The following is a 27,686-nucleotide window of genomic DNA, read 5'->3' as shown; positions in this document are numbered from 1 at the left end:
TTTATCCAGTCAAGTTTCTAACATAAAGAACTTTCTGATATCTTCAACAAAATCCTATCACAATATTGGAGGAAATCAGAGTGATTTGTCTCCATCATGTTGGGGATTTTTTTAAAGCTTATTTTTAAAATCAAAGGCTTATTTTTACAAAGGCTTATTTTTACAAAAACATTAGTTTGTAATGTAGGAAAGAAAATAAAATACCAAGAAAGAGATAAGTGCTTCTGGAGTGTCCTGCCTGTTCAGAATTGTGCACTGTCTTTAGAATTTATTGCATTTTAATTAGATGATTGTGTTTTGCTATGTCCCAAATAGAAATTGCCTAACAAAATTTAAAACTACATGGAATGTCTCAATTCTGCTTTTACCTGGTGTATTCCTACAGGAGTTCAAAAGAAAAAAACAGCTTTAACTTTATTTAAAGAGTAAGAAACTAGGATCATAAAATTACACTTACTCCCTGAAGTAGGTTGAACTTCAAAGGTTATAGGCAACCTGTACTTTCCTAATTGTTGAATATTCAGTTTGCCTGAAAACTGAGCCTCTTGCTTGTCTGTGTGTGAAATACTGATGAGCCTGGCTCTGGTTTCAGGGCTGGGTTCAGCTCAGGGTCCATCCCATCCTTCTTCCCACTCACTGTGGCTGTCCCAGTCCAAGCCAAGGCTCTGGAATGAGGCCAGGCAGCTGCAGGGATGTATCCATGTGCTCCAGGGCAGATGGGGGAAAAGGGGGAGGAAATCATCACTTCCAGAGGCTTTCCAGTGCGTGATCAACTCAAATTAACCACAAAAACTGCACAATAGGTTTGGAAATTACTCAGTTTTGAGAACCTCTCTTTGTGGTGAGTAGAATTTGACAGCCTTGAAGTAAAAAATGAACCCACTGTTGTGGACTGGCTTTAAAACCCCTGGAGGAGTTGATCTGACCTTTAGGAAATGACCTCCACACACTGGAAGTTCTTTAGGACAAGGGAAGGACCTTCTGATAGGACTTGACACCATTTAAACCATTATGAGAACAGATGATGTAAAAATTGCAATTTTAAAACAGATGAAGAAGTGCGCTGTCATTCTTCTGAAAATTTTAGGGAGTTGTTTCCAAAACCTGTCCATGAAATCTTGAGTCCTGACAGCAAAACTAGTGGTGAATTTCCACTAAACAAGGAAAATTGTAAGAAAAATGGGGAAGAGAGTGTGGCTTAAAAAGGTCTTTGTGCTCTAGAAGATTCTGTGGTAAATAACTCACCTGGCCACATTGACAGTAGGGGAAGCTGCCCTGGAACATCATTGGTGTCTTCTGCCTGTTTGACATAAAAAATAGCAAACTGTTATTGCCAGTTTATTGAAGGTAAAGCAATTTAACTCGTTCATAATTTTTTCTCATTACTGCAATGGAATTTGCTGTTTAAAAGATTTTAAATCAACAGTTTAGATGGGTCTCAATTGCAAAACTTGAACTTTTTTGAACACAAACGAATCTTCCTTTTCTTCTTTGTTGAGTGCATCTCTGTGATGTAATGCAGTTGGCACTGAGGTCATTATCATATCATGAATTATGCATGAGCAAGTTTTAGTCATGCTGTATTAAATGTGACCCAGCAATGCTGAGCTTGGGATTTGGGACATACCAGCCTTGGTACATTGGAGTTGTTGTTCTGGAATTGTTTTCATCTGCTCTTCCCGAAACTCTTCAATTCCTCCCTTTGCAGAGACTGATGACTATGCAGAGATTATAGATGAAGAAGACACTTACACAATGCCCTCAAGTAAGTGCCATGGTTAACGTGGGAAATTTCCTATCGAAAAGTTTCCTTGGTTTAGCAGGAACTAAAATATTTCAGCCTTATTTAATAAATGTGCAAAGAAAATGTTCTGCTTTCCTGCTGTGATTTCACAGTAAAGTTTTTTTTTTGTCTCAAAATGCAGAATTTTTTTTGATTGTGATGCTGAACATAACACTTAAAGACTGGATAAGGTCTCTGTGATGAGAGCAGTGTGGCAAGCTGTGTGGATTGCTGTTTGTCAGTATCTCACCTTGCTCTGTGACAGATCTGGTGCTCTCCAGTTCCATGAGAAAGGAACACTCAACTCTACCACATGCAATTTTGTTAAAGATGAAAGACTGCAAGAACAAAAATAGAAATTCAAAGTTCTGCTGACTCTTCATCTTTGAAGTAAAAACAGTGGTGCTGTAGCCACCACAAGGATTTTGTGTTACAGCTTGTTTGAATTATGATACAATCCTAAACTGTCAAGTCATTTAACATGAAAGTCCAATATTCTGATTTTAAAAGCTGCATCTGGGAAATTCCAGTTGCATTTGGGCCACCAAGGATTTCTCTGGAAGCAGACAATCCATTGGTGCAGAATCCTGCCAAAAGCATCAGGTTTGGTCAGTGTGAGAGGGGAGGATGGTGCTGTGCTGGGGCCACAATCTGCTGAAGGACCATGAACTTGTGCAGATTTCTGAGCTCTCCATGGGGCAGAATGGTTCATGATCACTTCAGTGTTCACAGCATTGTTTCCACAGCTGTGGAAAACCTTTGAAAAGCAAGAATATATGTTTACAAAACATATATATATATTTGAACATCAGTATTTGAAAAGCAAGAATATATGTTTTCCAGAAATAAACTGAGCATTTTTAATATCTTGCAGTTAAGTGACTACATATTGTTTTAACATAGTTTCAGGTTCAAAACATACTGATAAATTATATCCTTTATTTTTGTTAACAAATTAACTTTGTGTAATTTATTCCTCCCCACCCCCCCAACCTTTTTATTTAAATTCTCATGGCAGTAATTACTTGTGGGCCCAGCCCTGGCTGTGCTGAACACTTGAAGATGGCTTCAATGCAAAACCCATGAGATGGGCTGTGGAGGGAAATTCATTAAGTGCTTTGCTGGATTGAAGGGGACTCAAGTGTTCAGCTCCCAAAGGACTGAGTCAGTAAAGATCACAAAAATAGACCTGTGACTTCTAATGTAAACTTTAAATTGCATCAGTATATTTCTTCTTTTTTTCTCTTATGTTGAAAAATGTTTGTCCTGTTTTGATTTTAAGAAGCTCTATCTAAGTAAGCATTTGATTTTTCTCTTAATTGCACTGCAGAAAGCTATGGAATAGATGAAGGTAACAGGAGACCCTTTACCCATCCCTGTATGCTTGCAGTTTGGAATGATGTGGAATTTTAAAGCTTACTATTCACTTTCATTTAATAAACATTATTTATTTATAGTTAAACCAATTAGCTTTGGGATTTTAAAGAGGAAAATGCAGTACTTTAAAAAAAGAGATGAAAAAGGCATTTATCACCTTGTTAGCCAGCTCTACATGACATTACTTCTGTAGTGTTAATGATGTCAAAGTCAAGGTTATGAAGTTCTAAGCTGGTTGGTTATGATTTTTTCTCTGCATAATTCAAGTAGAGGTGAAAACATATACTGTGCATGCTTTTCTGCTATTCCTGGAAGATTTTTCCATGTCTGCTAGAAATTAAATTGCAAATGAAATCATTCAATTGCAATTGATTACATGTTTTGCTGAAGTGCTGACCCATTTTTATCAGTATTATTCTCAGCCTATTAAACTGTGACATTAACAAAATTGCATAAGGCCACCAAACATCTCAATTTTACTTCAGTTACAATGGCAGAGGTGTAGTGCACTCAAAATTCTGCTCTTTCATTTTGTCTTTATTTGCCATCCTCTTGTTCCTGTATTTTTTTCTTGCAGTTACCTCTTTAAAAGTTCTCTGGGCTTTTTTGATGGTTCCAAAATCTAAACCAGCACATGGTGGAGTCCTCTTAAACAGCCAAAGGGATGTGTGCTGAGTTTAACATCATTGGTGTTGCCTTAAACTGTTTGTGTGCTTTGTCTTTCACCAGCTGTAATTAAAAAGGATTTAATTATACTTATTGCACTGAAATAAGTGCATTGTAATTAAATTAACAATCTCACAGTTCTTTTCCTGTTGCTTTGGTTCAAACTGAGAGGTTTGAGAGGTCTCCACTGTGTGTGTGCAGCATCTCTAGAGGTTGGTGTGCAGCAAATGTTAATCTTAGTTTTTCATATGTGAGACATTCGAGTGACTTACTTTGAGTTTTGTGTCTTGTGGATTATTTCCTTGCCCTTCAGCAGAAACTTAATATTTCAAGTGCATTATATTCTTGTAGCCAGAGATTATGAAATTCAAAGGGAGAGGATTGAGCTGGGGCGCTGCATTGGGGAAGGACAGTTTGGAGATGTGCACCAAGGAGTTTACATGAGCCCGGTAAGCCTCACTTCTCAAAGCAAAATTAGCAATAAAACTCTGCTAGGTTAAAAAAAATTAGAGTATTCCATAGAGGTCTTGGTCTGAGTCTTCCAGAACAAATAAAAATTTGGTCCAGTGACAGTCTTGCTGTCTCTCTCACAGCAAAGCCTAATAAAATTCATAAGTTCCTAATAAAGTTCCTTAAGTTTTCCTGAAATAAAATACAAAATACTTGGACACTGATCCAGCAAAATCCCAAAGCACAAGAGTCACCTCAGTGAAACCAGGGACTTGTGTGCTCATGAGTTTTTCTACAAAGACCAAGATTTCAGTTCAAATAGACCAAAAAAATGGTGTAAAATAGTAAGAGAAAGCTGCAAAAAAAAGTTAATTTCAACAAAGACCCCTAATAAAATATATATTTCATATTTGAAGAAACTGTTGGAATTTTGATAGATTATGCAATAATTCTTGTGGACAATAATATAGTTCTAACTTCAGCAACAGCTGGTTAGGGTCCTGGGCTGCGTGGGTTAAATAATCTTCAGTGCAATAATTAAGCAAATAAGGATAAATGTTCTGTTTCAGGCAAGTTTGAGGTCTGATCTGATACCTTATTTAGAAAGCACATCTGTTATAATTTGCATTGAGAGAGATTCTTATTTTTTATTTCATTCTGTCCAAGTTAACAGGAGTACCAAGGAATAGTGGTTCACTCACTTGGTGGATGATGGATAAGTCTAGAGCTCTGTAAAACTAATTAAAGACCATTTTCTTATGGGCTGTTGTTTTGAAAATGTTGGATTTTACTCAGGCATTCTTTGTTGAGGTTTTTAAACAACCACCTGTGGATTTATTTTATTGATAAGAATGTACTTCATTTAGGACACTGGGATATGTGAAAGTGAAACAGAACAGTGATGTCATTAAATTTTAATGTTCTGGTCACAGAGTGTAACTTACACTCTGGGAAGAAATCTTAAAATCAATGTAAGATTAGTTCTAATAACATGGTAGTGTACCCTTTATATGTTCAGCTTGAGTGCAAAAATATAAGGGATATTCCTTGCCTTTTGTTCTGCTAGCTCAAAGCTGAATCTCAAAAATTCCGTTTATCCCTGTTCATTGCACCTGCAAAGTCCTGATTCAGCATCCACCTCTCCCAGGTATTCCTGAAGGGTCGCAGCCAGCCTCAGGTGTAGGGTGCTGAATGGAAAATGGGTTTATAGCATCCTATTGCTCAGTTTTAACAATCCCAGGAATCCCAGATTGTCTTTAAAGGCTGGTTAACTGTGGAATTAATCCCAAAGTGTCATTTAAAAAACCATTCCCTGCTCAGTACAGAAAATGTGTCCAGTCTGATACATTCTCTCTGGTTTGTCTCCTTATCCAAAACCAAAAGGTCAACAAACCCCCAATATCAGACCTTTTCCAACAATTATTCTTCAAAATCTCTTTGCTGTTTTCAGACACTCAGATTCTTCCCTTTGATGCCCCTGTTGGTTAAAGGATATTTCAATACCTTGATGTTTAACACAGGAGAGGGATGGGTCTGGCAGGCATCCAGAGGTCTCATCCCCAGGCTGATTGTTCAATCCTGATTTCATAAGGGAATAATAAAATCATGATTTACCATCAGCTTTTTCAGTTAGTTTACTGGCGTTTGATGTGTGAGAAAAGGATCAGATCAATATTTTCCTGCAAAGTCAACTTGAAGATCTCTTTTGTGAGCAACTTTGAAAATAAGATACTTTATCCTGCAAAATAGAAATACTATTCTAATTCTGGTAATCTTTGTCTGTAAACAGATTTAAAATAGACCAAGCATGAGCAGAGATGGAACATAATTCTGAATCTTCATTTCCTACTGGCCTTAAAAATTGGATGAGGATATTCATCAGTGCTGTAGCATTTTGAGGAAAGGTTCATTTGTAAACTGCTCATTTAACAATGGACAATTCCCAGTTTCCCACTTGGAAGGAGGACATTCAGCCTCTTGAATAAGCCCATTCCAGTGTAGAAACTTAGTTTTAAAACACTTCAGCTGCTCTCAAGCCATCAATAACTTCTCATTTTTGGATATTCAGATAAGATTTTGATTTTCAATACATGTGGTTCAATTGAACCTGGTGTTAAAGCCTTGATCTGACTGACTGTGAAGATAATGTGTAAAAATCTTTGTTTTACTTTCCTTTTTAGTCTGGGCTCACATCTACAGCCAGTCTTTGCTGTGAAAAAGCCACAAAAAGTCTTTCATTTGGCTTTCTGGGTTGCTTGCTTGTATAAGCCAAGTGTGGTTTTTAGGCACATATCTCTTTCTTTACTCTATTTTTGCTAAATATTGTCAAGAGTTTACCTTCCTCAATAGCACAAAAAGTTTCAGTACTATTCAGTTAAACTTACCATCTTTTGTCATAATTTTTCAACAGTTTAACACACATTAAATATTTTCAAGACACATTAGATGTAAATGTTGTATGCAAGTTGTCTTGATTATAGTGGTATTTTAACACAGAAGCTTTCAACATGTAATTTCTCAGCTAAAGTTATTTTTTTTAATAGTAATTTTTTCCAAAGTAGTTTTACCAGACTTCTAAGGGCCGGCTTTTAGTGGGCTGGTTTTGGTGGTTTGTATTTCAGCTATTTCTCAATAATATTTTTCAGGAAAATCCAGCTATGGCTGTTGCAATCAAAACATGTAAAAACTGCACTTCAGACAGTGTTAGAGAAAAATTCTTACAAGAAGCCTGTGAGTATGAAGCAACTTCTTTTGGGATCATTTCTGTAACTTCTCCTTGCAAAGACTGTGGCCACCTATGCCAGAAAATTCTTACACTGATGTAAATATTTCAGTAATATATACCCTGATGTTTTCCCCTCCTACAGTATGTGCCAGGGGACTGCTCTACATCCTTGCATGGCCCATGTGTGTGACTGGATGTGGGTTCTTTGATTTTCCAAATTGAGTGGTGATGTCTGGCTCCTGTAGGGTTTTAGAACCAATTTTGGAACATTTGATGTGATCCTGTGATCCTCTATTTCCTTCTTTTTCCTTAAATGAATTTTTAAAAACCACAGCACCTTCTCCACTTTATTGCTTTGGAAGATCAGGTAGTTGTCCTTGCTAGAAATGATCTAACAGAGATCTGCTCTGAAAATTCAGAATTAAGATCTATGCCAGAATAGGCCATTTTTCTAAATAATTGCCCACAACTGTTGCATTCTCCAAGAAACACATTTCATGTGTGGAGGAAAGCTTTTTGCTGGGGTGAATAGGAACAGAAACTTTTAAAAGAATATTAAAGTTACTGATTCCTCTGTTGTTTGATTTTGCAAGCAAATTAAGATATGGCACTTAGGCCTTAATTTTTGCCTATTATCCCCTGCTGTTGTATACCTCTAAATGTTGTAAATGTATTGTATTTTATCAGTAAAGTAATTGGTTGCAGTCAGATGTTACAATATATTTTATTCACTATTCCTTTATTCAAGGAGTTTTTTCAACTCCTTCAGAAGACCTGTGTTAATAGCTAATGGATTCTCATTTTTGAATGTCATATTTTTTTGTAAATTACTGTAATTTTTTCAATTGCATTTCTATCTGTTGGAACAGTAAATACCATTGCTTACAGTAATAACTCAGCAGTCACAAGGTAGGCTGCTGTCTCCTGGCAGTGTAGAAAATAATTGTTCATTGAATGCTCCTTATTACGCTTCAAGTTTGACAGATTAGGAAATGCTGCTGTAGTCGACACATAAATAATACTTTTCAATTTTGATTTAATAGTTTTGCCATTTCTTCTTCCTCTTTTTCATTCTAATTCCCATCTGTTGCCTTTGTCTTGTGTTCAGACTGCAAATTTGCTCAGAACAGTTGCTTAGTTCACTGAATTAATACATTTCTTTCCTAATATTTTACTATTAAGAATATTAAGATATTTTGAGGTTTGCCTATGGTGGAGTTTCAATGCTGAAAAGATTTAGCAGCTGTTATTGCCTGTATGACATTTCATGTTATTTATTCCCTAAGCTATGCCAATGATAGGGATGTTTACTTTATTGCCATTTTCCCTGTATTATTCATAACAGTAATATTTTGAAGAATATATTATCTCCCATAAAGTTTCTTGTCAGGAAGATATGTTACTAAACTGTATAATTTTTGGTCTTGTAAACACAGTTACCCAAGGATTTTTTTGGGGGGGTTACTGTGTATCCAGAAGTAGAGAGTTCAGAGCTTATCAGACTATAAATACAGAAACACCTCCTGGTTTTAGTTTGTGGTTTGTGTAAAACAGAAGAAAATGGGATTTATTCTTGCCTAACTTGAGGCAGGACTCTTTATCAGGGAAGGCAGGGATAGGACCAGGGGTGATGGGTTTACCTGAAGGAGGGCAGGTTAAATTTGATTTTAGGATAAATTCTGTGAGGAGGGTGGTGATACCCTGGCACAGGTTGCCCAGAGAAGCTGTGGCTGCCCCATCCTTGGAGGTGTTCAGCACCAGGATGGATGGGGCTTGGGGCCTGCAAGGTGGAAGGTGTCCCCTGCCCCAAGGTAGGGGAATTGGAACTGGTTGGTCTTGATGGTCCCTTCCAACCCAAACCATTCTATGATTCTGTGATTCATGTGTCATACTGCATAAAACATACTGTGGCTGTGCTGCCAGGACTGAAATTAGCTCCATGGGACATAAAATGATGTAATGATTAAATAAGATTTTTGTCCATATCATAATCTGGCAAGCATGTTTTTTCCAGTAATTGAATTATACAGACTCTTTTTACCTCCTCTTCCAGTAGAAAGGCACAGATTAACTGGTTGTGCACTGGTTTAAAGGTTGTTTTATAAACTTAGGTTATGGCCATAACCAGATCCAGGGCTGAGAGGCAGAGCCTGACCTGACTGGCACCTTCCACAGCAGTTTGCATTTTTGTGAGTGCAGAACAGCACAGCTCAAGCAATCAGTGTTTGTTTCTACCTGCCCTCAGCACATGGAATGACCAGAAATCACTGCTTGCAACAGTTCTTTAAAGTCTATGATTATCTTCTCTGCTCATGGGCTAAATGCTTAACCAACAGGGGTTTTTTATTTTTAAGAAAGGTTTTATGTGATGCACTGAATTATTTGCTTTCCTTTCAGTAACAATGCGTCAGTTTGATCACCCCCACATTGTGAAGCTCATTGGGGTTATCACAGAAAACCCAGTCTGGATAATCATGGAGCTCTGTACACTTGGAGAGGTAGGAGAAATCCTCGTGCAGCTCTGCTCTCCTCTCTTTTAGCTCCCAGAAAAGGCTGAAAAAACACTTCACAGTACTAACACATGCTATCAAGCATGATATCATACTCCTTTGCAGGGTTATGGACTCAGAAACAGGAGTGGCAGCTTTTGACCTTCTCCTCCACCGGGGGAACTGCATCACCTCATTCCAGAGTGATTTAGTCAGAGTTTTCAGAACATTCAATTGCAGATCCAGAGTGAGAGCATGACCTTTGTCAAGATGATGATAATGTGATAATCAGTTAAACAGCATTTGCAAACATACCTTCCAGAAGTAAACTGTACATCCTTTATTCTTCCTGAGTAATGCTGCATTTTCCCTTGAAATTTGAATTTCTTATGTTGTTTTTTTTTTTTTTCCTGATATCTGCAGCAGGGGCTCTAGATAAGATGACTTCCCTCATTATTATGTTTTTTGGATGAATGCTTTAAAGAAAACGAGATCTCACTTTCTATAATCAATTTGTTTTCTTTGAGCCACGTTTCTGAAAATGTGAGCTGCAGTGATATTTCATACAACATTATATGATTGTCATTGCAATTATCAAACTCCAAAATAAAATAGCAGGGATAGATAGAAAAACCTATAGTGGAGATGTAATTTTCTGTGAATAGATTTCCTTTCCAGCGTTCAAATCACTTTTCAAAGCCTTGTTTTGATCCATAAGGACACTCTAATGCCACCTTCCAGTATGTTCTGCCTGCCTTATACTGGGAATAGAGCTGACAAATATTCTGTACTCACATTGGCCACTCTGAGCTAAATACAGTTGTTTTAGCACATATAGGTTAAAACTAATTATTAACATGAATGCTCCTAAAACAATACTGATCAATCTGTGTTTGGGTTGGCCAGGTTCTGTTCAGTTCTGAAGTGATTTAGGCCATAAATTGAGGCTGCACTCAAGGGTAGAAAAAACCAAAAAGTCCAAGAGTGCTTCACTCTGGAACAGCAACAGCAGATGCTTTTCAAAAAGAGACTGAAAGAATGCACAAAATTACAGTTATTTTTTAGTTTAACAGTTTTCATGTAGAAAAACTGTGCTTGAATTCTACTGCAGTCACAATTCTTGATGGGAAGTGGTTTTCTTTTCCTCATCCAGCCTTTAAGGCAAGGAAGTCATGCCCATTGATACTCATGTAAACTTCACAATTTGAAATATGCCTTTTTCAGCTTTGTTATTTTCTTGTCCTAATTTCTTTCTCTTTTTTTCTCCTTGGTGCAAAAAGCTGAGGTCGTTCTTGCAAGTAAGGAAGTACAGCTTGGACCTGGCCTCTCTGATACTCTATGCTTACCAGCTTAGCACAGCTCTTGCCTACTTGGAGAGCAAAAGATTTGTACATAGGTAAGATTTCATAAATATTTATCCCTACCTGTCTCTTTTTATATGTCACTGCTCATAACATTTTAGGGAGTGTCATTTTTGCAGAGGTTTCCATGAAATGACACCCTTTTCAAGGGTGACACCTGCTGGTTCACTCCTGGATTGACTTGGAGCTGGTGCCAGATTTCAATCGGAATCATTTTCAGTTGTTGCTTTGTGGTTACAGTATTTTTTCAAGCTGTGAGTCAACTGTAATCATTCAAATCTAGAAAAGCAAAACAAGGGCAGATGGCTTCTTAAGTAAAGAGGAATGGAAATAAAATATTTATAAAATACAAGTACTTGCTTAACCAGAAAATGAACCTAAATTTCCTTCATGGTGTGTTTTGAATTTTACTTCCTTGAATATGAACATGAGTTTTTAATGAGAAGAGACTGGCTTCACCTTCTTATTGTGTGCAACTAAGAGTTCACAAAACTCCAGTTATGAAGTAGAAGTAATTTTAAACTTAAGCAATTCCCTTGTGTTTAAATACTGGCTATGTAATTCTATATATGTTGTAGTAATGTATAAGCAAACACTTGCATGTAAAGTAATAGCTGTGCATAGATATGTAGATATTTATGTTAAAACATGTAAATAACAATGGGTGAGAAAAGGAGGCTCAGGAAGGATCTTGTTGTTTTCTGCAATGAGAACTTGAGCTCCTTACTAGGAAACCTACAGGACTGCAATCCTAAACCAGTTGCTTACCTTTGCAAGGCAGGAGATAAATTTTCTTCAGGTGATGATACTTCACCACTTCATGTTTTGAAGTTACTAGAAATATTGTTTCTTCTGTTTGGCAGGGATATTGCTGCTAGAAATGTGCTGGTGTCTACCACTGACTGTGTGAAACTGGGTGACTTTGGATTGTCCCGATACATGGAAGACAGTACTTACTACAAAGGTGAGGGCACCTCTGGGGCCTTCTTGCAGTGAAAACACACTTGCTTCTCACATTGCTGAGGAATTAACCAGATTTCCTTGGTCTAGCTGGTGCATTTGTATAAAAAGGCAAGTTATTCAATACTTAATTAATGGCAGTAAATTGCTATGTGTGCTTAAGAAGAAGGATCACAAGGTGTGATTTAAGGTGCAAAGATGATCAAATTCACATGTAGATTCAGATGAATGCTGAGTTTGTGTTGTCACTGCATGCTGCATATTCAGATGCCACTGGACTAGGGAGATTCAGTACCAAACTACCTTTGAAGGCTACTTTTGCCCCATTTTGGGTGGAATCCTGAGCTTTGATGTCTCCAGCAGCTGAGAGATGTCCTGCAGTGCTGAGAGATGGGAAATGCAGCAGGAAAATAAAGATTGCATATTGGGTGCCAAACAGTAGCATTCCAAAGCTGGTTTATATTATTAAACCATGACTACATAAATCTCATCTTTAATATTTTTCTGGTTTCATGTCTTTTAAATTATCCATTATCTGTCCCCTTACACTCTGTTGTGTTTCCTCATTTTATTTGTCTCACTTTGCTGAGCTACTTTTTATCTTTTTAATTGCTAAGAGGGGAAATAATTTTGACATGATCATTTCTTGGTGTGTTTTGGGGTTTGTTATTGGGGTCTTTAAGGGAGGTTTGGGGGGTAATTATTATTATTTTGGGTTTTGTTGGTTCATTTTCCATTTCATGTAAAGCCAAACAGCTTATATATCAATATTTGAAGTACTTCACTGGAGATTGGTTTTGCCTGTGAATTATTTCACTGGGAACAGAATCTATTTTTGAGCTCTGTAGTGGGGATAACAATCTGCCCTCTCTTGCCTTCCCTGTAGCTTCCAAAGGAAAATTACCCATCAAATGGATGGCTCCAGAGTCCATCAATTTCCGACGGTTTACCTCAGCTAGCGATGTGTGGATGTTTGGTAAGTGAAAACCAAGTGGGGAGGGTTCTTTGTGTCGTCTTGGACAAGCCCAGTGTTGATTTTGACTGCTATAAATGAATAATATCCAAATATTTGTCACAGTTTTTACTGTGCATTCTGAAAATCCAGTTTCTTCCAGCATGTTTTCCACCTCTGTATTTTTCTTTCCTTTTCCTGTTCAACAAGCCTGAATTTGTATGAATTTTTTACCTCTGGTAAGAAGCTGGCAGAAATGAAAGTGCAAGGAAATTAGCTCATAGTTATGACAGAGATTATTTTTGTCTGTTGGGTTTGGTTTGGTTTTTTTGTGTTATACCATTGTCATTTGCTGTTTCTCTGTTGCATTTTGACTTTTCCTTTATGTTGATATACATTTCCTTGCTTAATGTGCAAACATCCCATGAGATACCAAATTTCCAGATCTTTAATGCTAGATTCTTTAAAAAAATGCTAAATTAAAAGAATTAATTTGTCTTTCATAGCTGCTGGCCTCTTAAAAAATACAACCAGAAGCTCCTTAAATACAAGGGTAAATAGACATGTCCTGAAACCTTGATCTTTTTTCCCAAATATACAACATTTTATAATAATCTGATGTCCTGTGCTCCAACTGGTCCTGACTGCTGGCCTGTACAGACAGAACACAAAAGTGATGACACTTGAAATAAGAGCAGGATAATGAAGTGAGAGTTCAATTTAAAATTTGACTGTTTTTAAGTGAAGGCTTTGTAATAGTTTAAAGAAAACTCCACTATTGTCAGAGTTGGAAAAATGAAGCCTATGGAACATTTTGGCCAATTCTAAAGTGACAGACCACATTCTTCTAATGCCGTTTCAATAGAAATTGGTTTATTACACGTTTTCAGCACAAAAAAATGTGGATCAATGCCAACCCTAAAAACCCTCAAAGTGAAAATGCACTCTACATGTCAGAGCAGGAAGAAGGAGTCAGAGGGAAAAGCAAACACATTCTACCTTATAAGAGAGGAGATTTGAATATGAGCAAGCAGTGGTTTAGGGCAGGTAAAAGACTGTGTGAGGCAGCTGTGGGTCACTGTGCCTCATCAGTAGGTGAGGCTGGTGCTGTGTGTGTGATCCTGCTGCAGGTAAGTCCAAACCAAGTCCCTGGTTATATATTTTGGAAGAAATTGCATTATTAGTACAAAACTAGGGCTTGCTTCTCTTTGGGCAGCTCTGATTGTTTGCTGACAGTGAAGAAAAGGTGGTTTTGTGTGTGTCCCTCAGGTGTGTGTATGTGGGAGATCCTCATGCACGGGGTAAAGCCCTTCCAGGGAGTGAAGAACAATGATGTGATTGGGCGGATCGAGAACGGTGAGCGGCTCCCAATGCCTCCAAACTGCCCTCCCACCCTCTACAGCCTTATGACCAAGTGCTGGGCCTACGACCCCAGCAGGAGACCCAGGTTTACTGAACTTAAAGCACAACTCAGGTAGGGTTTGACTTCTGAGAGGTCATTTGCTTTGTTCAGAAATATTTCTTTTCACTTTATCTTCTGTTACGGTGTTTTGGTTCTGTGGAAAATCCGAGGCACGGTGTTTGGAGTTTTTATCTTCAAATGGCCAGGTTGTTGCTGGTCTTTGGGAAAACTGGGCTTTATCTGGTAGAGAAAATGAGATTAGGCAGTAAATTTAAATAACTGGAAATATGAATCACCTCCTTTCTCTCCCAAGAAAAACTCCACGTTTTACTTGCAATTTGTTTATAATTTTAGTTACAATCCTTGGGGAAGGAGGGAAAAAGAATTTAGAGTGATTATCTAAACAAACCTGCTGTGGGCTTCTGGGGCAGAGATATATCTTAAATAAATGAAGCATCAGGTTAGTGCTGTTGGAAGTTACTTTCTTGACATGTAGCACAATAGTTGCACAGTCAGAGCTGTCACAGGGCAATTGCAGAGCCTGCAGTAAATGCAATATCATAGACAGAAATTCCTTTGCCCTTTGTAAACCAGGATATAAACTACCTTTATGTTTATCTTGGAATGAGTGTGAGCACACACCTTGCAGACCAGTCTAAATTCACACCTTAGTTTATTCTGCAGTAATGTATTCCAGTGATTTCACCAGCCCCAAACTGGGAGGGATATTTAAGCTTTGAAACATCACTGAGATAATGTGCAGGCACATTTGATATTTGTGACCAAATTGGGTCACAAATGTTGTGACTTTTGGATTTCATGACTGCTCAGGATGTGTTATGCATAAGTCAGTGCAAGCTTTGAGTAACACTTAGGTTTTGCTCACTGACAATCCACACTGGGAATTCTTGTAATTCGCTGTTGAATTCTTTGCTTTGACTACAGGTTTTGTTTCAAAGTTGTGCTTTGTGGCATGTTTTATTTTCATAGTATTATGTTTTTGCTGTCACTGAATGTTGATGGTTTAAGATAATTCACTGGTGGTTAAATGAGAGACAATTTGAATGTAATTATGATGTTATCTCAGAGCTGATGTGTGGACAAGTGGAAGAAAGTTTTTTCTTAATTCTTAACATTTCACACAGTTCCACCATCTGTTACTCTGGGAATTCCTGTGTAGACTAATTATTTGTCGAAGTAAGGAAAGGCTTGACCCTTCTCACAGATAACTTCCCATCCTCTTGACTCTGTGGATTTAACACAAAGGGAGGAATGTCAGGGACTGCAAGAAAAAGATGTGACACAGTTGTGTGATTTGGGTAATAGGTGGAAATTGGCAATTCAGTTGCTTTTTGTCTCTTTTTGGCTCTGAAAGTACAGGATGATTGATAATTTGCAGCCAGGTTGTTAACTTAAAGCTGGTTGGCACAGATGAGAATGAAGCCCTTTAAAGAGTGACTGGAAGATGGCTGTGGTTTGGAAAGCCAAGCAGGGAGAGTATTTCACCAGGAAGGAAAGAGGATGAGTAAATCCAGAGTGTGCCCAAGAGCCTGGCTCTCCTCAGAACCAGCACTCAGGGCATGCAGCAAGGCAGGGGCTCATTGGTTACACATCAGAATGTTTCCCAGTGTGCTTGGGTGAGCTCTGAAACAGGTCACCCAGAAAGACTCTGGAATTTCCGTGCTGGCAGACATTGAGATTTGGACTGGAAAAGGCTCAGAGCACCTGGCCCTTGCTGAGCAGGGAGCCAGCCCAGCTTCAGCAGGAGATGAGAGCTGAGACCTCCAAGCACCTCTTCCATCTCATTCTGCATGGAAAGTGCGCCCACTGTGGAGGGGTGTTGGCTCCTCTGCTCGTGCTGGGACAATTGAAGCTTTGTTTACAGGGCAGCCTCTCTCCTGGGACCACTGCAACCCTAAAATCCAGTTTTCACTCTGTTCCCACCAAAGCATAGAACTTTCTGCCCCACCAAACCAGTGACCTTTATCTCCCAAATTTAGGCAGCATGGTTTTCCTTAGGGCTGCTTTTGCTGCTCCAGACAGAGCCAGCCTCTCACTGGAAATGTTGCCAATTCCCTGATGATGAGGCAGTCTCAGGCAGGATTTGGTTTCAGAACTCAAATTCCCATGAACTTGCAAAAACAATCTATTTCCCTGGTGGCCTTTCCCTGTGGTGTTGCTGCTGCTCGTTCTGGATGCTGTCCAGAGCAGTCTCTTCAAGCTGAGAGCGGGCTGGATGTTTCTTTGGAGCCAGATACAGCACTGCAGCATTCATTCCTCTCTGGTTTAATGAAAAAAAAAAATTCATGGCTTTGGGAAAAATCTTCTGCATCTGGAATAGCATAGATGGGAGCATAAGCATTTCACATGCTCTCTGTTATTTCGTGCTTTTCTGTTTCATAGTAACAGCTGCTTTACCCAAACTGAATTTGCAGCAGATTGTGCAAGGCAAAGGTGCTGATTTCTGCACAATTTATGCACTGTTATTTGTTGCTACATATGAATTTAAGTACTGTTATTAGAGTAGTAATTTTATAGCATTTGATATGTCTGAAGTGGATGTGGTTGAGTCAGTGTTCCCAGCAAACACAGAAACAAATGGGTGGATTGTGGATTTCCAAATGTAATTTATCATTGCATTCCAAGTCCCCTTTTCAACTGGTGGAGGGGGGTTAAAAGTCAGATTAGGTCAGGGCAGTGAGGTGCTACCCTGCTACTCTTGCAATTCTGACTTGGTCAGAATTAAAATATAGGGTTTTTTAAAATTGGGAAGTGTGTGTTGCCTTGCTGGTTTTGTGTAGAAGAGATTTTTTTGTCTTGCAAAATAATATAAATAATATAAATGGTAAATAATATGTAAATGGTAAATAATATAAAAGGATTTTAATTTTAAATTTTCAAATTAATGTCATTTCATCACATTTTTCACTGTGTCTTGGAACAAATTTTGTTTAAAGTACCTTTGCTACAAATAGCAAAACAAGGAGCAGTTGTGTCATAGCAGAGGTGACAGTGTCACTGTGTCCCATTGCAGGTCACAGATTTTACAGAGTGTTTCACCCCACTGGTGTCCTGGGGCTGCAGGTCACATTGTAACAGCTCTGAAATGAATGTGGGGACAAAAGAGACAGATACTATGCTTTTAAAGTCTGGTTTTATGACAACAGTGAGATAATTAACTGATGAGAGCTGGACCTGAGTCTTTTTGTTACTGCATTTGATGTAGATCCTGAAATGTTGCTTATAAATGAAAATTGGTATGGGTGAGGGCAGTTTGAGTCTTCTTTTATGGCATTCTAACAAAAAAAAGACTAACGCCTACCTCAAATGCATGATGGAGGCTTCAAAATGCTTTGCTGTTCTTCTGTTCTTTGCTTGTGACCATTAATAGTCTATAATCCATATAAAAGTGCTTTCATATTAGAGCAATATTGCAAGTATGTTCCTCTGCATCCAACTTTGTATTTCTGGGTGGCAGAAGGAAATAAAAAGCTGCTTTTTGGGGGTCAGCACTTGATGTAGGTTCCCACACCACTGTAGAGGAGACACTGGTGCTGCTGTACCTTTTGGAATATGAGGATACAATTTAGTAATTTAAATATTCCTACACTGAAGGTCCCCATAAATGTTTCCTTTTTGCTGTCACAGGCCAATTTCAGCAAGAAGTTCTTTGTAAATTAAGTAAGTTTATCAATTATGCAAACTTTTAATAGTTGAGATTTTTCTTGAGCCTTCACCTCGCAGAGTTGAGTTAAATTTGCCTGTGCTACCTCAAGGTTTGCTAGGTGAACCACAGGGATAGAATTCTCTGCTTGCTCCTCTTTGCTGCTAAAAATATGTGCAGTTTGGGAAAATATGCCTAGATCTGACTTCTCCTGACCTTCTGCAAATTCTAATAAACTGTTCAGAGAACTTGAGCAGCTGCACTGAGGAAACGTCAAAAATATCTCTTGGCACACTCTTCCTTCATCCACAGGCTGGTCTTCCCTTTGTGAAAACAAAGACCTTTCTGTGAGTCATTTTATTCCTTGTGGTTTTTTCTAGTAGTGCTTCTCTGAGGCATTTCTATTTTATATTCTTGTCAGCAGAATCAAGGGCATCCAAGTACAGATGCTGCTGCTGCAGCCCATCAGCCTCTGGCCAGGCTGCTCTGGGCTGCTGGGAAAGAACCTCCTGATGGCACAAGCAGGGAGGATGAACAGCCATTTTAAGGCAAAAAGCTGAGGTTGTGTTAAGAAAAAGAAGTAATTTCAAAAGAAATTTGTCATTTCAGGTGATACAAGCTGATGGTGTTGCACATTGGGGCACCAGAGATAAAATGGCTTTGATAGCAAAGCAGAGATATTGGGGTTTCATTCCTTTTTATGGAAAACCAGGACTGTGCTGTGACAAATTCCACACATGGCCCCAAATTGTCAGTAAGCCATCTCTAAATTTAGCCAGCTACTACCAGCCAACTCCATTCTATTCTTTTGTTCAGAGTAGAGCAACTGCTGTACCAACAGCTTGGTTAAAAACCTAAAAACCTACATTTTATTCATTTCTCTTTCATTAATCTGGGCAAACTTCTTTTTTCCCTTTTTTTTTTTTTTGGTCTTGTTTTGGAAGTGTGAGATAGTTCTAAAGCAGGGGTTCTTCATAGGTTCAAGTAGAAAATCTTGCATTTTCCTTATTCTGAAGGAAAAGAGAGGTAAAATAGAATGATTCTCTCTTCATTCCCTCTGTTAGGCTGTAGCTGTGTTTCCATGGTAGTTCTAGCAGGGTGACTTTTACAAATAACTTGTCTGATTTTGCTTTTGTTCCACATTCTTGCGTTGCTTCAGCAATGATGGATTGAAATTGCAGCAATAGTTATAAACTTGATTTAGCTGTAGAGAGACAAGCTTCTCTGCTTTTTAGAAGTGGCATAGTTTGGGGTTTTTTTGGCTGAGTAAGGAAAAGCAAAGTTCTTGTCTCCAGCAGGAATTTATTCTTGAAATAAGCAGTGAAGTTTCACGATGAGAATAGATTGCTGGAGTTGATCTCATCCCCTGAATGAGTAATTCTGGGTGGTTGTTTAACAGACTGAACAGGAGATTATAAACTCAGAACTTAGCTTTGTTTCTGGAAACTCCTGAGTGATAAAGAAACTGGAGTAGCTCCTCCACAGGATTGCCTTTACCCTGGGGACAGTGATATGGAAATAATCTGCCCTGCTCACATCTCCAGAGCGTCCGCGTAGCGTGCGGCTCCAAGGAATTGGCAGCTCCCTCTCTCAAAGCTTCTCTCTGAGTCTTTTTCAAATGGCAAATATCCAACATTAATAAGCCACATAGCAGAGCTGGGAGGAGGCTGGCTGTGGGGGCAGCAGGAGCACGTTCAGCTTCAAACAGGCTTTTTAATAGTCAGAACAGTGGTAAGTAGCAAACTGGTTTTACTACTGTCTTGTACTTTGTGAAAATGCAGCCTTTTGACCTGAATGCTTAGAAGCTGAGTGAATACTGTCAGATCTTTCTGTTTTGCTAAATTGCTTTGCTGAATGTGTTCCTGGTTAGGCTAAAATGTAAGAGCTGAAGAAGTATTTTTGACTGCTTTCTTTTAAAAAAGAAAAAAAAGTCCCAGTGATCTGAAGCTCTTGAGTTTCAGTAAAGAACATTTTCGGTTTGTTTTGAACCTTTGCAGCAGTTCAGTAGAATATTTTCTTGTGAAGATTAAGCTTTCATGCAAGTAAGTGCTTGATTGATTGTCTTTGAGGACTTCTCTGTGTAATTGCACATAAAAAGAACTGTTATGGAAAAAAAAATTGTGTGTGAGATCAACCACAGCTTTCTGAAAATTGATGCTGTTTTCATTGTTGAAAGCACCCTGGTAATCCTACAGAAATATTTCTTCCTGATACTGGTTTTCAGACACAAAACCAGTGGATGTAAAATAAGTTTGGCTCTCAGTGATTTTATAGAATTTCAAGTGAAGTACTGTTTATTAGTCTGAAAAATGCAAGGGCTGTGGGGAGAGGTTTGTTAGTCACTGAAATTGGAGTTTTGCTTGATTGCAATGTGTTTTCCTTAGTACAATACTGGAGGAAGAGAAGCTGCAGCAAGAAGAACGAATGAGAATGGAATCCAGGCGACAAGTCACGGTGTCCTGGGACTCAGGAGGATCAGATGAAGCTCCTCCCAAGGTAGCTAAGACTGCAAATTATGTGTGTTTAACAACAAACAAACAGAAACTTGCTTTTTATTCAGTTTATTTCTTCAGAGCCTGCCCTGATGGGTTGGTTCAGACCACGGCATTTTGGCCACTTCTGTCCCCATCTGGGAATCTTTGCCTGAAATGACCCAGCTCTGCTTGAACTGTGCTCAGAACTGATCTGTACTGTGATACTGCTTTAAAGGTTTTCTGTTGCTACTTGAAATTGTAAAAAAACCCCCATAGCTGCCACAAAACTGTCTCCTGGCTTTTTCTTTCCCTTCTTGCTTGTAGCACTCCTGTAAATTGTTGGCTAATGAGCTCTCAGGCCAGCATGAAGTTTATTTATAACACATTAGTGACAGGACAGGAGTCAGCTAATTGCATTTTCCTTCTTCTGGACAGAAAATGAGGGGCTTGTTTCCAAGTAACGTACGTGGTTTAGTTTCCACTTCATTTTCATTTCTGTCCTGTTTGGATGTCACTGATGGCTTCTGCAGCTGTGGGAGTCCAACCTCTCCAGTTCCCTCTCACTCTGCTTCCCCTCAGAGTTATTTTTGCAAGTTGTTGCTTGAAAGTTCAAGCCTGTATGTTGAAGAATTTATTTGTGTGCAGTCACCACTGTATTGTCTGTGTCCTGATAGCTTGTGGTGAATTCCTGGTTCTGGAATAATAATTAATTATTAATAATTCTGATAATAATTCCAGGAGTACTTGTGTGGCATCTTGTGCTGCACACATTCTCCAGCACTCATAGAAAGGCAAATTCTTGTGTTGATTTGAAGGGAGGGGGAGAGTTTGTGTTTGTCTGGGGATTTTGGGGTGTTTTTCTCTCCATTTCCAGGTTGTTGCCTGATAGATCAGATTTCTGAGCTTAGTTCTGCATTTTGGTATCTTGATGGCAAATAGAAAATGTGGGCAGTGGAATTGCTGCTTTCATTTCAGAGTTAGAAACACCAAACAATCCATCAGCCTGTTCAGTCATCTGAGATGAATTAGCAGGATTTGGTGTTTATCTAAACAATGTTCCAAGTTACAGAGGCAGATAAACTGCATAAATTGGACCAGCATAATGCTTAATTTGAAATGAGCACCTTTATGTTGATGTTAAAAATGCAGTTAATTCTTCCACTGGAGAGAATCTGTTTTGAGGGGGTTGCTGTGTCCTTGTAGAAATTCACTGTATTTCTGATGCTGTTGTTGGTTAGCTTTTTTTATACATTTCTTTTGTGTAAAATATGAATGTGCTTAATAATGACATTGGAACAAGTGGAATCTTGTAGGTATGAGGCTTTAAGTGTCTCTTTGATTATTATCTAATTTTTTAATGTGACAACTGATTTTTTTTATTCTTCTGCTCATTCATTGTATTGCAGGTCTTAAAGCTCCTGCACATCCTCAAACAATTCCCAGGTCTCACAATCCATCACTTGTATGAGATCACTTGTATCTCACAGTGATATTTCTGTTAGAATCCTGAGACAGAAAACATCCTAGTCCAGAATGAGAATGAATTTTTTGATCAAGCAATGATAAATTCTGCAGTATCCAATTGATATGGCCTTTAACTGCCAGAAGGACTGAGAGAGCCCTTTGCAGAATGATGAAGTTTGGGGTTTTTTTCCCTCTTTTGTTAATTTTTGTCCTCCTGAAATACCCAGCAATGCTGTTCCTTATTCAAAAAGAAACCCTCAACTATACCTTTGGAGATATTCTGAATAAGATCAAAAGCAATTTCCATGTTGAGGTAATTAGTTACACAGAAGTTAATAATCAGAACTAACTTTATACCTCAGAATACCACATGGAAATAGCCATGCAAATAAATCCATTTGGTTTGTGTTATTCTTACTGGAACAAAAGAAATTTACTTTTGAGAACAGTCACAAAAGCAGCAAATTAACAGCAAAAATTGGAAACAAGGCTGTATTGCACCTGGAATTTTGATTTAAGACTTAGGTTCTTAGATGATGTTCTCTCTAGAGTTGAACAGAACAGAGCAGGTCATTGAGTGCAAGCAATTAAATAAATACAAAGAATTCACAGAGCAAGAATTATTTATTGACATACTGAGCAAACAATTCAGCTGCATCCATTGCCAAGCAAAAATGGACGAAAACTTAATTTTAGTTGTTTAAAAAAAGTAATTACAGAAAATCTGTTTTGGAGTTTTTTTGAAGTTTGCCAAACCTGTAAATGTTTGTCTCAATGAAACATAATTTTCTGTGTTTAGCTGTGTGTGTTTAATGATTCTAAAAATTCCTTTTTCTTTACAGCCCAGTAGACCTGGTTACCCCAGCCCCAGATCCAGTGAAGGCTTTTATCCAAGCCCACAGCATATGGTACAGCCAAATCATTACCAGGTATTACATTTAATACCATGCATGTTGGTTTTTTTTACAAATGTGGGTTTAGATGCAGCTGGTGGGATTGATGCACTTCTTACATGGTTTATTTTAATTCAGTTCAGTTCTGAGTTTTGTTTTACATAGGGGAAAAAAAAAAACAAAACAAACTGAGCCTGGTAGGTTTACTCCAGATGGTAAATATTTCCACATCTGATGTGGTACTCAGATTCCTGAAACTGCAGTGAAACACATCAGCCATTTCCATATTTATTGAGGGAGTGTGGTGTTCATGTTGACATTTGTGCTGAGCTGTGAAATCCCTGGCCTTATAAAATGGCATTAACTGGGGGCCTTTCCTTGGGGTCATTGGTATTTTATTTTCTGTGTCCTGATAGCTGCTGCCTTTAGCTCCACCACGTTGTATACTCACAGGTTTTGCTTTTCTTTCTAAAACTGCTAAAGAAATTCAGAACAAAAGTTTGTCTTTAAAGGACTTTGAGCAATTTTAGGTTTTTCAAGGCTCCAGCCATATTACAGCTGTCTCAGTCAAGGGGATTTTTTTCCATGAAGAGAGGGAGGTTTTCATTGATTTAATAAGTACTTCAGGCTCATTAAAACTACTTGGATTTTCCTGTGGAGAAGTTCCCAGGCCACTCAGCTCAGCACACTAATTACATGCTGCCACTCAAGCCTTAAGCCTGTAAGATACAGCAGGGAGTACATTTTTATGGGGATCTGTAGGGTGATGTTTGCAGGCTCCTATTATCTGGAGCATGAACTCTGCATGTGGAGCTCTTACATATGTATCTATAGATTGAGTTTTGTCCTCAGAGGACTTTGATCTCCTTGCCTGCAGAGGTTAGAGCATGCTCTGATGCTGCTGGTTTGATAGGCACCATAAAATACTTCTCCTCAAAAGCTGTATTTGTGTCCTGTTGCAGTTATTCTAAAATAGTTATGTTATGATGAGCATCCTCAAAGACCTAAAACAGAGGTATCATATTTTGGCTCAGCTTCCTTCTGATGTTGCTTCTCCTCCTTCCTCTCAGTGTCTGCTTGAATTGAGTAATTTCTGTGCTTTCATGTCTTGGAGGAGATGTTTCCATTATAGGGAAGCACAGGTCTTACTAATATCTCTGTTTTTCTCTTTATTTTTGCCCCTGTGGGGTTTTTTGCCCCCTAAAGGTGTCTGGCTACCCTGGTTCTCATGGGATACCAGCCATGGCAGGCAGCATTTATCCTGGGCAGGCTTCTCTCCTGGATCAAACAGATTCCTGGAACCATCGGCCTCAGGAAATACCAGTGTGGCAACCAAACATGGAGGTAGGAGATCTGACACTGTGTCCTGTACAGTTCAATGCACTTTTTATTATTATAAATTGTATTACTTCTATTATTTAGGTAGATCTGTTAGAGGGGAACTGAGTTTTTCTGGTACTTTTAAAATTGCCTCACTGCAGTCAACTGGGTCTTGTATTTTCTGAGACCCTTGTCAAAGGAATGATGAATCTGACTCCATGTTCTTAGAAGGCTAATTTATTATTTTATAATGTATATTGTATTAAAGAATACTAAACTAAACTATTCTATAGAATAGAGAAAGGATACAGACAGAAGGCTAAAAGATACTAAAGAAAAACTCGTGACTCCTTTCAGAGTCCCAGCACAGCCTGACTGTGATTGGTCATTAAGTAAAAACAATTCACATATTGGATAAATAATCTCCAACCACATTCCAAAGCAGCAAAACACAGGAGAAGCAAATGAGATAACATTGTTTTCCTTTTTCTCTGAGGCTTCTCAGCTTCCCAGAAGAATCCTGGGCAAAGAGATTTTTCAGAAAATATTATGGTGACAGCTGGGCATGAAGTGTCACTTCACATGAATTCTTGATGAAGTTGTTACTACTTATCTAACTGAGTGATAGCAAATATTTGGTGTTTGTTAAGAGAAGGCTTTACTGGAACTTACTGCTGTTCACAGAGATGGGAACAGTCATAAAATAATCTCTTGGGAGATACCCAGCACAGCTGAAGGATTCTTTGTGACTTACCCAGAAGAGAAAATGAGAGGGTCTGAAAGACTGTTCTGAGCTGAGTTCCTTATGGGTGCTCTCCAGCCTGTCATGATTGCACTGAGCTGCTGAGGAATATCAAATTAATTCCCCCTTTAACCTCCTGTCTTTTTTTTTTCCTGTTCTCCATTGTTGTACACTTTTTAATTCCATTTTCACCTTCCACAAAGATTCAGTTTGTGCAGCTTCTGTCTTAATTTTTTTTCTTCTCTAACCAGCTCTATTCCCTGTGTTCTTGATAAACATTTAAGTGGTCTCTGAAATACAGGGAATTCTGTTACCAAATTTCCCTTGGCTTTTAAAAAAATACTAATTTATACACTATTTCCTAATGATTTCCAGGCAGCATTGGGGTATGGTATGTGGAGTATTTGTAAGCTTAAGACAGGCATAAATATTTGGTCAAAAATTCATTAAAAAATATTTTTGTGACATGCTTTGTAAGCTTAAGACAGCCATAAATATTTGGACAAAAATTCATTAAAAAATGTTTTTGTGACATGCTTTGCCACTGTTGGCTAACACTGAAGAGTGTGTTTGTTTTGATTTTAAAAAATGTATCTTGTAGCTTTTAACAACTGGATGGTTACATTATTGCTCAAGACCAAGAAAACAAGATTGATAAGTCTGGTTTTGTTGTCCAGCTTAAATGAAGTGCAACACAGGAAGTGACAATGTTGCTGAAAAACAGAACAGAATCTTTCAAATCTTTTTTGGTTGCAGTGACTAAGAGCAAGGCAGATAAAAACTTCAGGGTTGGAGGGTGTTTCTTCCAGTGCTCTGCTTCAGCTTTTTGAGGAGCTGAAGAAACTCTGCTTGACTGCTGCTGAGAATTGACTTGTAAAAAACTTTCCTTTTATCATCTCTAAGTTCTTGCACCTGTTGATAGGAATTGGAAATTGTGAGACTGAGTAACTTTCCTGTGGATTGCAGGATTCAGGCACTTTGGACATCCGTGGGATGAGCCAGGTTCTGCCCACACACCTCATGGAGGAGAGGTTGATACGGCAGCAGCAGGAGATGGAGGAGGATCAGCGCTGGCTCGAAAAAGAAGAACGATTCCTGGTAATTCTTTGTTTCACAGAGCTTCTTAATTCCTTCTGATTTTGGGGTTTTGTACTGCAGCTGGTTAAAACTGGTCATTTCTGTGAAATGAGAAAATTTACAGGATACAGGACCCCCAAAATGTGGGTTTGGAAACAGGTGTTAAAATAAGTGTTGGGCTAGTGAGAGCTGTATTTCAGATCTCTTGAACAGCTGTGGCTTTTGGTGAATTTTATCCTGTTGAGTGTTTGTGTGGGGGAAGTTGTGTGTATAATTCTATGCCCATCTGGAGGTTGCCTGTTGGTTCTTAGACAGAACTCTACCCCTAAAGAAGATGTAACCATCTAAGGGTAGTGGCTGTGCTAAGAGTTGTACCCAGCCTTGCCCTGGAGGAATAATGGCACATGTCAGTGGGAAGAAATAGTATAAGAGAGAGCTCTGTGAGGAGGGAAAAGCTCTGAACCTCACCACGAGCAGGAAGAAGAATTCATTGGTAATGGGATGTTCTGATGGTGTTTCTCTGCAATTCCATAGAGAAATGTTGTCAGTGCCACTCGTGTATGGTTTTTGGTTCAGCTCTGGCTTCCCAGTTGTCAAAATTCAAGTTGAGTGTTAAATTTCTCCTGCTTGAGGCTGATGGCTACGGATGGAGTAGAAGGTGGGAGTAGAATGTCACCAGGAGCCTGTGGGTGCCTGAGGCTCAGGGGACAGGGGAGAATTTACAGAGCTGTGTGTGGGTTGTGACAGACAGCCCTGTGCTTGACCTTAGGCATATTTCAAGGAATGTTTCAGGTTGGAAATCTCCTGTGTTGGAGCTGCTGGTAGATGCCCCCATGTCCAGGACATGTTCTAGCTGAGATCCACATTGTCCCTGAGCTAAGAAGAGACTTTTGATTAATGGGAGTTAAAACTGGTTTCCTTTAAAGTCCCCTTAGGAATTTGCATTTTCCCATTGGGATGACAGCAAACAAACCCCTGTGCCCAGATTGCTTGGTCTGAAGAGAGGGAGAGGAAAGGAAAATTTCTTCCCTAATTTAGGCATTAGCTTTTCCAGTCTTGTGTGGCACCACTTGCTTGTGACCTACACAACCCAGGAGGTCAAACTCCTCCCACTGACAATTAAAACTTGAAAGATGCTCAAGAACTTGTTGTGGAATCAGCTTTCTTGGGAAAAGGGCATTGACATTGCAAGTGGTGGCAGTAGATTGTGTGGAAACTTTCTGCAGAAAACTCTCTGATTTTTTGTGTAGAATAAATGATTATTTGTAGTGTTTGTTGATTCAGTCTCTGGACCATTAGGGTGTTTATCATCCCCCAAATTGACATTGAGAAGGAACTTGCTGATTTTTCTTATATCTGTAATACACTCATAGCATCTGTTTGGGAGAGATTTGCTGTGTTTCCATTTTGTGTTAGTTTTATTGTGAGGAAACACCATATCACTTGCATCTATTCTGTTGGGGAGTTGTAATCCATAAGAAATTTCAGTTCTTTTTCTTTCCACATTAACATTTTGACTGTACAGACTTTGAGGTTCACCCTTGGATGCCTATTAAAAATTTATACCCCCTGTTAGGAGCTAAATGAGCTGCTGATAGTCACAGGGTGCCTTTGAGCCCATAGCAGGATGTGTGTCAGGAGAATATTCAGTTTGTAGGTGGGTGTTTCTTGGAAAAGGAATGTGGGTGAGTTTCTAGATTTAGCCCTGAGGAAGTGAAGATGTGGAAAAGTCATAGTGGGGAGTCACTCTTTAAAGCTTTGCAGGTGTCCTGAAGATATCCACATTTCAGACATGAGAGTCCAAACATGTGAAAATAAGTGATTTATTGAGGCATTAAGGCCATGTAATGATGTCCAGCATAGAAATAAGCCAGGTGTTACACACAC

General features: G+C 38.7%; 1 protein-coding gene across 2 annotated transcripts in view; it reads left to right on the top strand.

Moving 5' to 3' along the window:
- PTK2 (protein tyrosine kinase 2) overlaps window positions 1–27,686 on the top strand; it is a 151,602-nt gene that overhangs the window by 109,161 nt on the left and 14,755 nt on the right. The window contains exons 17-29 of one of the 2 annotated variants that reach the window (XM_058802084.1): window positions 1,709–1,765; window positions 3,114–3,134; window positions 4,178–4,275; window positions 6,922–7,006; window positions 9,399–9,499; window positions 10,771–10,886; window positions 11,715–11,815; window positions 12,698–12,787; window positions 14,033–14,237; window positions 20,214–20,325; window positions 22,610–22,696; window positions 23,867–24,004; window positions 25,689–25,820. In XM_058802084.1, coding sequence (XP_058658067.1) covers window positions 1,709–1,765; window positions 3,114–3,134; window positions 4,178–4,275; window positions 6,922–7,006; window positions 9,399–9,499; window positions 10,771–10,886; window positions 11,715–11,815; window positions 12,698–12,787; window positions 14,033–14,237; window positions 20,214–20,325; window positions 22,610–22,696; window positions 23,867–24,004; window positions 25,689–25,820 — 1,343 coding nt within the window. The remainder of the gene's footprint in view (window positions 1–1,708; window positions 1,766–3,113; window positions 3,135–4,177; window positions 4,276–6,921; window positions 7,007–9,398; window positions 9,500–10,770; window positions 10,887–11,714; window positions 11,816–12,697; window positions 12,788–14,032; window positions 14,238–20,213; window positions 20,326–22,609; window positions 22,697–23,866; window positions 24,005–25,688; window positions 25,821–27,686) is intronic. The other variant, XM_058802075.1, reaches the window with a different exon arrangement.

Source organism: Ammospiza caudacuta, chromosome 1, assembly GCF_027887145.1.
Source record: "Ammospiza caudacuta isolate bAmmCau1 chromosome 1, bAmmCau1.pri, whole genome shotgun sequence".
NCBI classification, from domain to species: domain Eukaryota; kingdom Metazoa; phylum Chordata; class Aves; order Passeriformes; family Passerellidae; genus Ammospiza; species Ammospiza caudacuta.
This window is presented reverse-complemented; position numbering and strand designations above follow the sequence as displayed.